Source organism: Equus quagga, chromosome 11, assembly GCF_021613505.1.
Source record: "Equus quagga isolate Etosha38 chromosome 11, UCLA_HA_Equagga_1.0, whole genome shotgun sequence".
Lineage (NCBI taxonomy): Eukaryota > Metazoa > Chordata > Mammalia > Perissodactyla > Equidae > Equus > Equus quagga.
Genome location: NC_060277.1, coordinates 1,754,174 through 1,768,646, shown reverse-complemented (window position 1 = coordinate 1,768,646; position 14,473 = coordinate 1,754,174). Strand labels below are relative to the sequence as shown.

Sequence of the window (14,473 nt, the reverse complement as noted above, 5' to 3'; positions counted from 1 at the left end):
AGGCGGCCCAGCCTCCAGGACCCGCCCCTGCCGCCGCGGCCGCCCTGCCCGCGCGCTTCCTCCTCCTCCCGGCCGCGCTCTCCCCGCGCCGCGCGCTGCGCTCGCCGCCGGCTCCGCTTCCCGCCGCCCACTCGTCGCGGCACCGAGTGCCGGGCCCGCCCGTGGGGGGCGCTGCGGGCGGCGCGGGCCGGACCCCCACGCGCGCGGTTCCCACCTCCGCCGGCCCGCCCGGGGCGGACGCACGACTAGGGGCGCGGAGAGTCTGCCCGGCGAATCCGCGGCTTCTGCCCTCGCGCCCGAGGCCGTGGCAGCGGGACCCCGGCCGGCTCGCTGGGCTCTGCGCGCCGCGCTGGAGGACCGGCCGCCGGGAGGGGTCAGCCGGCGCCCCGGAGCCGGCGCCTAAGCGTGTGGGCGGTTGAGTGGGGCACGGGGGCGCCCCGGCAGGGCCAGGCTAGGTGATCAGGTCTGCCCCTGGACTTTTCATTGTAAATCTCTAGTAAGTGTGCTGTCATTAACGAGTAATCGATTAGCTCCAGCTGCTGAACGAGCTCGCATTCTCATTTAGGTTCTCAACATTCCCCCTCCACGCACCACATACTTCCTCGAGATGGAAGACCGGGACTTGGCAAATAATCATCTGCCAGAGGAAAGAGGGAGATTAAGTGATTTATTCTATTTTTAAAATTGCACCATAGGAAAAAAAATGTATGGACGGCTTAAAAGCAATCAAAAAGTATTTACTTATATGGGGACCAAAAACAGATGTGTAAGTTCTCAGCTTCCCCAGAATACTGTAACTTTCGGGAAACCAGTGAAAGTTGCAGTGAAATAAAGAAGCAGGTTTGGACTTCCCATCTTTGGGAGCCCGGATTAATGAGTTCTGTGAAAGAGGCAGAAGGATTATGCAAATGATACTCAAACTGGGGGGGTGGGGGGGAGGATAAAACTGTTGAGTAGTGAAGAGTTAAAAGGAAGGAAGGAAATGGTAATGTGGAAAACCCCTCGCAGCTGCACAACTGTATCCTCAACGAAGCAAAGTGACTTAGCTTTTTCTCAAGGCTTGTAGAGTGACAGAGGTACATTGACAGTAAGGAACCTTGCTCCTCTACGTGTGAGCTGGAATCTCTGTGGTCCACATCGGCCTTTGGCCTGGGTATCATTAGGAAAGTAGATATTTAGTGGATCAGTGATCACACTGAACAAAATGTCGATAGGCTGCTATAGATAGACACCTTGTAATATTCCCGACAACTTGTCAAACCGCCAGCTCCTCTGGGAGTAGCTAACCCTCCCCCCACAACACTGGCCAAAAACAATAAACACTGGAAATTCATTAGGACCATGTCTAGAAAACTTAAATGCCTAAATTCTCAAATAGCATATTACTACACAAATAAGAGCTAAGATTATACATACAGCTATTTTCCAAAAACCATAATTTTTTAGACCATTTCACCTTTGCTTCCCTTCCAGGTCTCTTCAGAGCCATTTTCCATACACAATATTTATTTTCATTTGACTTCGCTCGCCTTATTTTACTTTGGATTGATTTAAGAACTTTAAAGATGTTACTGATTACTGGCACCCAGACCCCAACGCGATGCTGAAAGACTGCTTCTCTCGGTCCTGAGGCTCTCCGGCCTTAGAGGCCTGGCAGCAGAACTAAAGTCTAGCGGTCAGGGCTACCTTCTCGCTCAGAGTCGTCCCAGTTCCACTTAGAGATGGACCTTGGGACACCTTGAGACCACCTACAGGTAGGACAAAGAATCTTCTCAACAAAGAGGTGGAGAATTTCTGCTTCTGATTATGACAAGTTAGGTAATTCTGATCAACCCTCTCCCTGAAGAAGACTAGGAATGCTGGGCAAAATTTAAAATAAAGGCATCAAAGAACTGATGAGACAATGAGAATCTATCTGGCCAGTTTCTGGAAGAGAGGCCGGGGATCCAGAGGGTGTGCCTACAGTTACGTCTGCTCCTGGCCTGGAGATTTTCGTGGATCTGATTAGGCATCTGAGAGGCTGACCTGCATTTTTGACAACACCTGGAAGAACAAAAGAGGATGAGAGAGCTCGGAAGCAAGGGTCAACTAGCAGTAAAATGACCCTTACATGGACAGCAACCCTGCCTGCAGACATCAGAGTAACCCAGAAAAAAAGTCTCAAACCCTGAAATTGGATTAAGGTAATTCCAGGCCATCAAGAATCAAAATTCACTCCAGAGGGGCCAACATCGTGCTGGGCCATGAATTATTCCTGCAAATACAAGAGCTGTGGGTGGGCAAACCTTTGACTGCGTGGTAGAATGGTGGAAGAGAACAAGAACAGGAACCCAAATGCTCCTTTGCCATCTGTTCCTGAGTTTTCTCCAGACCCACTCTCCATTCCCGCCCCAAGGCTGAGCCTCGGGAGGCCAATCCCTATGAATTAATCAATGGCTCTCTTGCTTTCTGTTCACCAACTGCGTTTGGTCAGTAGGGAATCCAGGCAGGGGAACTGAGGCAGGAAGGAGACGGTGACTCGGAGGAGTTACCTTGGGCTGCTATGTTCCTCAACAGGCAGTCATTGGTCTTCTCAGGTGGCAGGTCCAGCAGGACTCACTTTCTTCCAAGGTCTCATAACTGTCCCTAACCTCTTCCTTCGGCAGCTGGAAACGATGGCAGCTCTGAAGCGCTAGCCCTGAGTTCCCGCACAAGCCCTTGACCCTTCCCTGAACCCCTCCACACCTTTGTAATTAGTCTTTTGCAAATAAACCCACCTCGAACTGCCCTGTTTCCTGTTGGGACTCTGATAACTACCAATGAGAGTTTAGAAATCAGAAAACCAATTTAACCTCTTTGGGCCTGTTTCTTCATCCATAAAATGAAGTGTCGAATTCGATTAGATTGAAAATCCACTGACGCTCTAATGTGCTGTGTTTAAGTGCCCAGTTGAGATACCAGTTCTCATACTGAACTGAAATGTATGAAGAATGAAAATGCCACTGGGTAACCAAACAGTAGACGAGGGAGCTTTCTCTCTGTAGAAATATTTCAGCTAATACGTCTAAAAAGTCTGAGGTAGTGAGAATATCACCATTTTGCAACTCTTAATGAATTTGGATCTGGGTATGGCTCATCCACATCATTAAGAGAGACAACCAAGTATCGTGTGCCTCGTGAGGGAAAGCACACCACCAGTTATGAGGCAGTCGCACCAAAGATCGTGCACAGTCCTAGAATCCAAGGCTGAGACTCAACAGCTAATTCCAGGAAGTGCACAGGACCGGGAGACAGGTTAGAGCACTCTGGAGATGCCACGAGTAGACTGTCTAGACTGCGGAACTACAAGTGGCTCATTTTCTCACGACCACTGTAACTGACGGTACATTCATTTCCTAGTAACAACATGGCCAAATGCGTCCTAGGCCATTTCTAGTTGGAAAATAATAATAAGTGCTCATCGCCATACTAACGGCTTCATATGCATATCTCATGTGTCTCATCTTTCTGGATGAGGCGCCCAGAGGAAAAGGCTACCTGCTGCCACACAAGGAGTTCATAACAAGACCGGGGGTCCAATCCAGAGCCTGTGCTCCTGTCTGCTGCTCCTTATCACAACAAAGGGGTAAGATCATTGTGTCGGAAAATAGCAGACGGCCTGCTGTTTGGGTTCTGGTGTGAGGACAAGCCACCAGTTCATCTAACAGCTGCATAAAGTTTAAAAGAAGGGTGATGAGAAGTGGAGACAGAGTCTGTTTGCCAAATTTAGAATTAAAATGTCATGTCAAAAGTCCATTCTTACTTATTCTGGATGCTGTGTATGGCAGCTCTGTTTCCAAACTCTTCCATCGGAGCCAGGGAGAGTGCCGTCTTGGGAAATAATCCAAGGCCAGGTCAATAAGGGGAATAGTGTTGGCGTTGGTTTGACACCTCTGTTTTATCTGCAAGTTTGCCATTTGTTTCATAATTTATGCTAATTTCTTTTAATACAAAATCATGTTTTGAATTCCTTAATCCTCCAAGAAAAATCTGTGCTCCTGGAAGATGAACCTGGTTGCTTTGTATATCCAGTAGCTTCAAATTCCCCTTCCACCCACCTCAGCAGACTCCTGGGGGTGGTTCTCAGCCGTGGGCACAGATCAGATTCATGGGAGGAGTTCACACAGATAGAGACACCTGACCCCAACCCCAGAGAGGGGATTTAAATAAGGTTAAGAACGTGACTCCTTCAAGATGCCTACAGGATTTGATAAAGCAATTTTGTTGTCTAGAGATCTTATTCTTGGGATTCCTTTCATCTTTAAGTGACTCAATAAACGCTCAAAAATGGACAGAGTTCTGGAGTTCAGCTACACAAGTACCAGGATCTTCAACACTTAAAGAGATTGTCATAAATTCTAAAGTTGAGTAAAATGATCCCCTTCAGGCAAGTATAGAAATCTGTGCTACTATTCCTCTTATAGGAGCCATATAAGTGGAGAATGACGTCCCCAAGTTTTTTTAGCATAAAAGCTCACCCTGAATTCTATTATAAACCATTTTAAAATAATGCATTACTTACAAAAGACTTAAAATATCAGAAATAAGTGATTTCATTGGATTAAGTATACTGTATGTTATATTGAATGGCTTCTGTAAAAGTTAGGATAGAACCTAATCTGTCAAAATATTTAGACAAAAAATATTTTTACTTTGGGTTTTTTGCTGCAAACTTACCTATACCTTCTTATTTTGAATCACCTTAATCTAGCAAATATTTAAGCCTAAGTATAAATGACAAGGGAGTCCAGGAAATGGTTGAAGTTAAAGTAAAAAGTAAGAAAAGAAAACGTGACTATTTAAATTTAGATTAATAAAAATGACATCAAATTGAAAATTTAATTTCTCAGTCGCAGTAGCCACATTTCAAGTACTCAACAGCCATATGTGGCTAATGGCTACTTCACTGGACAATGCAGGTACAGAACATTTCCATCACTGCAGAAAATCCTACTGCACAGTAGCATAGAGAAGCTATTTGCCATAATACTAACTGCAGGGTTTGTATTCATTCATTTAGCACTATATTAAACAATTAATAAAGCATGATCCCAACTGAGCTCACTCCTATCTGGAGAGACAGACAGATAGGTGAAGAGACTGAGCTGCAGTAGGATCTGCACAGAGAGTGGGAGTCAGAGCTACACCAGTCCAGGTGAGTGGGAGGGAATTCCAGCCCACACAGAAGCCTGCAGAAAAGCACGAACATGAGCTGGTCTGTTGAGTCCTGGAAAACCGCAGTAGCTCAAGCGCTGATACATACAGCAGAGGGAGGAGCGATGGCTTCCTAGCTCTCCCACCACCACGCCCGCTCCACGCTGCCCTTACTACTCGGGAAAGCTACTGCTACAGCTGCTGCAGCGAGCAGAGCGCACGTTGAGACAGGGGTTGTCAGGAAACAGGTCTGCACACTGAGGCTGAGGCCAGACGTTGAAGCAGCTTCAGGGAAGAGAGCTTAACCTCATCCTGTAAGACCAGGAGACATGCAACGACTTCAAGCAGCGGAGTAATATGATCCATCCATGTTTCAGAAAGAGAACTCCGGCTTGGGGTAGAAGTTTGGGCCTGCAGCTCACCCAACAGGAAGTCAGGAGGCTCCGAGCCTGGACTGGGAAGTGGAGAGACCTCACTGCAGCTCGTCTCCTTCGGCTGGAATGACTTCTGACGGGATCTGGGATATGCTGCTTCTACAAGGACAGCTGCCAAAATTTTAATTTCACTTTCCGCCCTAGTAAGTTAAAGCCATTTTAAGACAGAGAATGCTTCTCTTCATGTTTTGTGAAAGGAAGGCCAAGGCCACATCTATTTAATATTGCCCATGCTGCCCCATGCTCCTCCCACACACTCATCTCCCAGACTGTCAGTGTCACCTCTTTCTTCCCTCTTTGACTAAAGTTCTTACTATTAAAGGCATCCCTTTAATGTAGATAAACAAATCATGAAAAATATATAGCTAGGGTTGCAGTAAATGTTTTTGTGTAAGCAACAGAAACCGACTCTGACTACCAAAACCAAAATATCAATTTTTTACCAAGATAATGGGGCTCCTGGCATCAATGCAAGACGGGGGTCCAGGCCCAGAAAATGGGCAGAAACCAAGAGCTGTCAGAGGCCAGGAGCTACACCTGAGGTCATTCCACAGGAACAGCAGCTGTGATTCTGTCCCAAATAGACATCACACCTATTTTATGTGACACTACAGTTGTTAAAGACATAAGCCCTCTAAAATTAATAGTGTTGGATCATGAGTAGACAAGTCAATGAGACAGAATACAAAATACAGAAATAGATTCAATTATATATGAAAAATTTAGTATAAGATAAAAACAGCCTTTTAGAAGATTGGAAAAGAAGGACTTTTAAAAAGTGGTGTTGGAATAACTGCACAGCCATGTGGAAAAGATAACATTGGATTCATTCCCCAGACCACTTCCAAATGGATAGGAGATATAATTATGAAGAATGAAACTCTATGAGTACAGAATAAATATGAGGGTAAATTCTTTTCAATTTAGGAGTGAAGAAAACTTTCAGGACTGTGACTCAAAATCCAAAGGCAAAAAGGAAAAAAATAGATAAACCTGATAACATAAAAATAAAAAGTCTTTACATGGCCAAAGACTAGGCACGAAAATAGCAAACTGGGGAAAATATTTGCAACTGATATCACAGCCCATAAAATGAGTTTCCAGAAATAGAGAGCTAGGAGACAAACATTCCTATAGAAAAATGAGCTATGGGAAGCCATAGTCAACTCAAAAACATGGAAAGACAGGCATCTTTATCCATATAAAAAGATTACTAACCTTATTCACAATGTGACAAATGCAAATTAAAATTATACTAAGATTCCAATTTTCACTTATTATATTGGCAAAAATCCAAAAGTTTGACAACACACTCTATTGGTGAGGGTGTAGAAAATAGGCACTCATTCATTTCTAGTGGAATAAAAAAATGATAAAACACCTACAGAGGAAAATCTGGCAATATATAGCAAAATTATGTATACATTTACCTTTTCACCCATCAATCCCACTTCTAAAGCTACATTGGCACAATTTTGAAAGCCATTTTTACAAGGCTGTTTGTTTCAGTATTATTTTTAATAGCAAAAGACTGAAAAATTGCCCAAATGTTCATCAGTCAAGAACTGGTTTAATAAACTATGATATATCCACTAAACAGAGTACTATGCAGCTATAAAAAGGAATGTTCACCATCTCTATATAGAACCATTTTTTCCTAATCTTCTAGTTATTTACACTGGGAGGATAATTCCAGGTCCTATTTCTCTTTCACGGTTGGAATCAGAAATCCAAGTAACAATTTTTTTAAGTAATGTTTTATATTTCCACTGAATTTTGTAATATAAACACATACACATGTGTTTATATGTGTGTGTCTGTGTCTTACTTTTTTTTCCTGAGGAACATGTGCCGTGAGCTAACATCTGTGCCAACCTTCCTCTATTTTTTGGTGTGTGGGACACCTCACAGCATGTCTGCTAACAGAGTGGTGTAGGTAGGTCTGTGCCTGGGAACCAAACCCAGGCTGCTGAAGTGGACATGCTGAACTTAACCACTAGGCCCCCGGGGCTGGCCCCGTAATTTCTCAATAAAATAGTATCACACTACATACAATTTTCCGCTTCTTGTATTTTCAGGTGTGTGCATGACTGTGAAGGGCAAAGTATCCAAGAGAAGGAAGCTAGGCACAGAAAGAATTCCTTTGAGATTTTGTCTGAATACACTCTGCATATGTCTAAGATGAAACCTCATAAGGCCAGGCAAGAACAACTTCTCAGGAAAGAAGTGTGGGGGACTCTCAGATGAACAGTTCCCAGAGCTGGGAGTAACCTCATCGAATATACAGAACATTTGGAAGAGATCCCAGAAGAGCCACAACTTAGAAATGAGCTAGGGGCTGGCCCTGTGGCCGAGTGGCTAAGTTTGTGTGCTCCATTTTGGCAGCCATGAGTTTGCTGGTGCAGATCCTGGGTGTGGACCTACACACCACTCATCAAGCCGTGCTGTGGCAGCGTCCACACAGAACAACTAGAATGACTTGCAACTAGGATATACAACTATGTACTGGAGCTTTGGGGAGAAAAAAAAAGATGGGGGCTGGTCCCATGGCCGAGTGGTTAAAGTTCCGTGCACTCTGCTTTGGCCACCCAGGTTCACAGGTTTGGACCCTGGGTGCAGACATACTCCACTCATCAAGCCATGCTGTGGAGGCGTCTCACATACAAAGTAGAAGATTGGCACAGATGTTAGCTCAGGGTGACTTTTCCTTACAAAAAGAAAACCAAATAAAAGCTAAAAAGAAAAAAGAAAGAAATGAGCTAGACAATCCCTAGAGTAAAGGCCATGAAGGCATGCCTTAAATGATTTTAGGAACAAGAAAGTTCACCCATAATTGCTTGCCAGAAAAAACCTGATATCCTCTAAAGAAACAGAAAAAATATATAGCATTCAATAAAGTAAAACATTTAACATCTGGCATCTTATCAAAACTTACCAGACAAACAAAGGAGAAAAAAAAATGTGACTCTTAGCAAGGAGAAAAATCAGTTGTAGAAACAGACTGAGAGATGACAGAAATAATGCAACTACAGGACATTAAAACAGGTTTATAAATACACACAACTGCTCGAGGATGCAAAAGAACACATGAGCATAATGAGGACAGAAATGGAAAACCATAACAAAGAACCAGAGGGGATTTCTAGATATGAAAAATAGAGTATTTAAAATTAAAATTTAGGGGCCAGCCCCATGGCCGAGATGGTTAAATTCATGAGCTCTCCTTCAATGGCCCAGGGTTTTGCCGGTTTGGATCCTGGGCGCAGACATGGCACCACTTGTCAGGCCATGCTCAGGCGGCATCCTGCGTAGCACAACCAAAGGTACTCACAAATAGAATATACAATTATGCACCAAGGGGCTTTAGGAAGAAGAAGAAAAAAAAACAAGATTGGCAACAGATGTTAGCTCAGGTGCCAATCTTTAAAATAAATAAATAAATAAAATTAAAATTTAATTGGCTGGGATTAACAGCAGATTAGACACTACAAAAGAAAAGATCAGTGAACTTGAAGGAAAAGAAACAGAAGTTATCTGAAATGAAGCACAGAGAGAGAAAACTGAAAAAAAAAAACATGGCAGAGGCCACTATCTGTGCAAAAATAGTGAGTGGCCCCAAATACATGTAATTGGCATGTCAGAAATGTTAAAGGATAGGTAAAAGCTTTTAAATTTACTTTGTTCCCTTTTCTGAGCTACAAGTTTTTCTTATTTTAAAAAGACAAACATTCTCCTATCATTTTTTATTACATAAAAAGCATGCTTTGTATAAATCCAAATGATTCTCCCAGTTAGTAATATCTTGACCCAATACCAGTTCCAGTCGTGCATTTTCCAGTAGGATGATTAAAGATTATCTTCATATCTTGGGATGCCATATGAATAGCAAAGCTTGATATATGTAAATATAGGCTGCCCTTGAGATTGACTGAAATCCTCTTTTGATGTATGAGCCAAAATGTCATATTTCTACTACCTTTAGTTACAGATAACTCTAATCTCTAGTGTAGAATTCCAATTTATGAGGCCTTTAAACAAATACAAATACTTATTGTCTTCAATGATTTGTGAACTAAAACCCCCAAAAGCCAACCAAGAAAATTTTTAAAAATCACTTTTTATCTAGATAATAACATTTAATTAAATTGATTACTGTGATGACTAATTTTATGTGTCAACTTGGCTAGGCTATCGTGGCCAGTTGTTTGAGCAAACCCTAGTCTAGATGTTGCTGTGAAGGTAGAATTATTAATTTTGTAGAAGGATTAACATTCACAACACTTGACTTCAATAAATAAAGCAGATTATACTCCATAATGTGGGTGGGCCTCATCAAATCAGTTGAAGGCCTTAAGAGCAAAGATTGAGGTTTCCTGGAAAAGGAATTCTGCCTCAAGATTGTAACATAGAAATCCTGCCTGAGTTTCTAGCCTGCCTTATGCATTTTGGATTTGCCAGCCCCTATAATCGCATGAGCCAGTTCCTTAAAATCTGTCTGTCTGTCTCTGTCTGTCTGTCTCTGTCTGTCTGTCTCTCTCACACACACACACACACTGACTGATACAATCACCCATATAAAAAAATGTGTCAAATGCTAAACATTTACACTGTACCCAGAATTTTGAAGCGGAAACTTCTCTATAGATTCAGGAAATTTTCAGCATTCCTAATTCACGCTAGAACTAATTCACAAACTATGCAAGTGTTTACACACTTCAAGCACAAAACATTTCATTTGAAACTTTACGCTTTTCATTACATTTAAATAAATTTAGCTATGTAGTTTTAGCACACAATTCCAAATCTGTGCCTGCTGTCACACGTGCCATATCCCAATCCCCAATTTTGTATTCTTTAGTGACTGTACTTAACCACTACTGAGAAAACCAATTAAATTATATTGTTTTAAAATTAAGGAAAAAATCTAAATCTCCCAGACTCATTGTTTTATTCCTTTGGATATCTGAAATATATTTACTACAAAAAACCAAATTGGAATATTCAAAAAGAAACCCTGAAATTCATAAATTATTCTTCTACCAAAAAAGGAGGGAAGTAGTTGGTTTGACCCTCATCTTTGTAAAACCATGCTTTATTAAAAACTAGACAATATTTAAAACTGTCATTTTTCCCCTTTATTTTTTTTCAGTTCTTTGCCTACTTCCTATCTTTGAAGTCTTTTTGAAAAAGTTTAATTTACACCACTTCTGGCTCCATACAAATACATTCATGGTCATTCTCTCTGGAGAAAAGCAATTTCAAGTGAAGTGAATTTCAAGTCACCTTTCAGTTCTTCATGTTGCATGGATTTACCACTCGAGGCTTCCTCACTTCAGTTGACTCGTGTTTGGAACACGAGTCTCAGACAATGGTTCTCGGCCCTGAGATCTTCGTGCCATTTCCATTCGCAGCCTTTGCGGTGTTTGCGTGATTCACAGGGCTACACGCTCTTTTTGGAAAGAACAGAAACTTTCATGTGTAAGACAGAACACCTCACGCTGTAACCCAGAGTCTTATGTTTACGAACATTTAAAACTCAGCAACTGCTCACTGCCTTCCGTCTCGCTGGGATTCTTTACTTCAAACACAGAAAATTCTTCACTCTCTGTAGCCTAGGCTTATTCTGATTTTTAATTTCTGAAATACTGAGGCTTAGACTCCGGGGAAGTGAATTTCAGTCCCCCTGACCTCCCCTCGGGAGGTGTCTCTGGTCCATCCAAGATAAGTGGGACAAGCTCCATAGGAGCACAGCACTTTCCCGAGGCACATATCCCGGAAATTCCAAGATCCTTATTTCTAGGATATTCACTCGGGTTTTCAGGCCAGCTTCTCCTCAAAGCAGAAGGCAGCTGGAAAAGGGTCAGGGAGTAAACTAGTGTGGCCAGCCCCAGGGTCACGTGTAGTCCTGGAGCCACACCACGAGGCTCAGCCTTGGGCTGCGTCAGGAGAGGGAGAGAGAAGTCAGCAGCAACAGAGGAGTGAGAGTGCGAGCAGACAGAATTAACAGCCACGGCAGGGCTTTTGAGGTTACTCCTTGTAGACGAACGGAATTACCTGGTCTAACCTGCTCTGGCAAGAATTCCAGAGCATTGTTCCCATCAGCTTTCCTAAGACCTCAGCCCTGAACACTAATACTCTGTGAGTACTCAAGTGTCACAGTCACAGGAGAGAGACTGTGTTTTTACCAGTAGTCCTGCCACCCAGCAGGAAGGGGATTAGACGAGAAATTGTTGGTGGCAGTAATTGAAAATGACAGGATTCCATGTTTATTCCCAAATGAGTTGAGACATCTTTATCACACCAATTACGGTCATTTATAACCGAATGCAGAAATTACAGTCTTGTCACACATGTGTGAACACGCTGCTGATTGCATCACCTCCAGGGGTATGTGCAGCTCTGCTGACTGGAGGCCTTCTGACGCTGAGCCGGAGCACGCAGTCTCGGTAGAAAGGAGCCCTGAAAAGGATGTACCTTCCATTGTGCCGATGGTTTCTATTTCTCACGGCTGTTACACATTCGTGCCAACACAAACCCAGAAGCTCTGAAACGTGGCTCTCCTCTATTACAAATGTTCTCTTCTGTGCCCTCTGCAAACACATCTTTGCTGTGTGCTCCGTTGGAGGGGAGGTTTTCAGAATTGTTTTGCCTTTTTAGGAGGTAAGTTGGTATTTTCTATTCATGTGAACATTTAGTCAGAAATGCAGAAGAAACTTTTTCGTTAACTTTCCCCCAAAGTTAGGACGATACTCTAAGTCCACGTTAATTTTCAGTTGGGCTCTCTGTCATTCATCAACCAGTCCTCTGCTCCTTTGTTATTCCTCCTATGTCCCTGTTTAGTTTAGATTGGGTTAATGGAAATATGCTTTAGAGTCCCCCAGAAATGAGGCAGTTGACAACCATCATTAATGAACATTATTAGTTGCTCATTTACTAGTGGCCCTGACTCGTTCTGGGAATAAGTCACACTCAAGACGGATAAACGGACCAACTGAAAAAAATAAACAATGCTATTACGTTAAACAGTGTATTTCCAATGGCATTTTACTTTTTTTTTTTAAGATTGGCACCTGAGCTAACAACTGTTCCCAATCTTTTTTTTTCTGCTTTATCTCCCCAAATCCCCCCCGGTACATAGTTGTATGTCTTAGTTGCAGGTCCTTCTAGTTGTGGCATGTGGGATGCCACCTCAACACGGCCTGACGAGTGGTGCCATGTCCGGGCCCAGGATCTGAACCAGTGAAACCCTGGGCCGCCACAGCAGACACACAAACTTAACCACTTGGCTACAGGGCTGGCCCCTTTACTTTTTGTATTTAATAATTATTTATCAAATTTTATTAAATGTTTACATAGTTTTGATCAATAATACTAACCATAACACTAGTACTAAAAATAAATGAATGATAACTAGTCCCAGACAAAAAAACTAATCCCTAAAACCATATGGTCATAGGATATTTTTTAAAATTAAAATTTCAGTTTACATGTATAATTTTCTTATAGTGATATATGATAAGGAAATCAATAAAATAATTCCAAGCATAAATGTATATATTACATTAGAACAAGATTCAGAGAATAGTAGAATGGAATTATGAGTTCAGGGAGAAAAAGGAATGATAAAATTTTCTAATAGTTAAAGGTGCCCTTCCTCAAGCATTTTCTAAAATTGGCAATTGTGGTAGGCAGCCACCACAAAAAGGCCCGGTGATCCCTGCCTCCTGGTGTTCACACCCCTGAGTGATTGCATCCCTGTGAGGCTGGGCTTGACCTAGTGACTTGCTTCTAACAAAGAAAATACAGCAGAAGGGATGGGATGTGGCTTCCCAGATTAGGTTACAAAAAGACCGATTTTCTTCTTGCTCATCCTCTTTTGTTCTCTCTCTGTCTCCTCCTCTCTCTCTCTCTCTCTCACTTGTTCTGAGAGAAGTCAGTTGTCAAGTTGTGAATTGCCCTCTGGAGAGCCTCGTATGCCAAGGAACTGAGGGAGGACTCTGGCCATTGGCCAGCAAGGAGCCAGGCCCTCAGTCCACAGCCCACAAGGAACTGCATCCTGCCAGCAGCTCAGTGAGTGAGCTGGGAGGCAGATCCTCCTTGTCAGGTCTTCAGATAAGACTGGAGCCCTGGCTGACCCCTTGATCGCAATCTTGTGGGAGATCATGAGTGATCTGACCCAGAGAACCATGAGAACATAAAATGGTTGCTTTCATCTGCTTAGTTTAGGGACAATCTGTTACACAGCACTAGATAACTAATACAATAATCACAAGTGTCAAATGGCTGGTATTTTAGAATCTATTGGATACATTTAAAAGTGACAAAATATTTTGAATTATAAAATGACATTATTTTTCAATAAGCTTGAAATTACATCATTTGTACCCATTTAAACTTATGAGAAAACACTTCAGAAGGCAACTTAAAATGTGGGGTTGGGGGGTTTCATGACTTTTCTAAATTCTTTTACGGAGCACTTGAACAAAAAATTAGCAGAGTCCTACAGCAGTGGGAAACCCCATTCCTTGGTGATAGTGAAAGAGGTTAAGGGAGACAATTAAAACTGAAATGGGAACTAAAGGGTTAAACTTTCTGCCTTGAAGAAGTCAGGGCAGGAACTGGGCCAAGCTAGACAGCATACAACTAAAATAATAGCCCCTACCAACTGAGAGCTTGCAGCCACACGTTACCTTGCTGAATCTCTACAACAACCCTTTGGGGAGATTTTGTCATTACGGAGATTGGAGGTGACCAATTTATCATCCCCCAGGTTGTTTCATTGAGTTGAGCCTACAGAAGAGGCACCCATTTATCCAGCTGTTCATCCATTGGAGCCCATATCTACTTATGGGATACATCCACCCATT

At 42.6% G+C, this 14,473-nt stretch overlaps 1 protein-coding gene across 1 annotated transcript in view; it reads right to left on the bottom strand.

Moving 5' to 3' along the window:
* The window catches only part of MAP3K5 (mitogen-activated protein kinase kinase kinase 5), a 201,769-nt gene that overhangs the window by 183,307 nt on the left and 3,989 nt on the right, over window positions 1–14,473 (bottom strand). The window contains exons 2-3 of the mRNA XM_046675036.1: window positions 1,970–2,043; window positions 22–399 (exon numbers count right to left, since the gene is read on the bottom strand). Coding sequence (XP_046530992.1) covers window positions 22–399; window positions 1,970–2,043 — 452 coding nt within the window. The remainder of the gene's footprint in view (window positions 1–21; window positions 400–1,969; window positions 2,044–14,473) is intronic.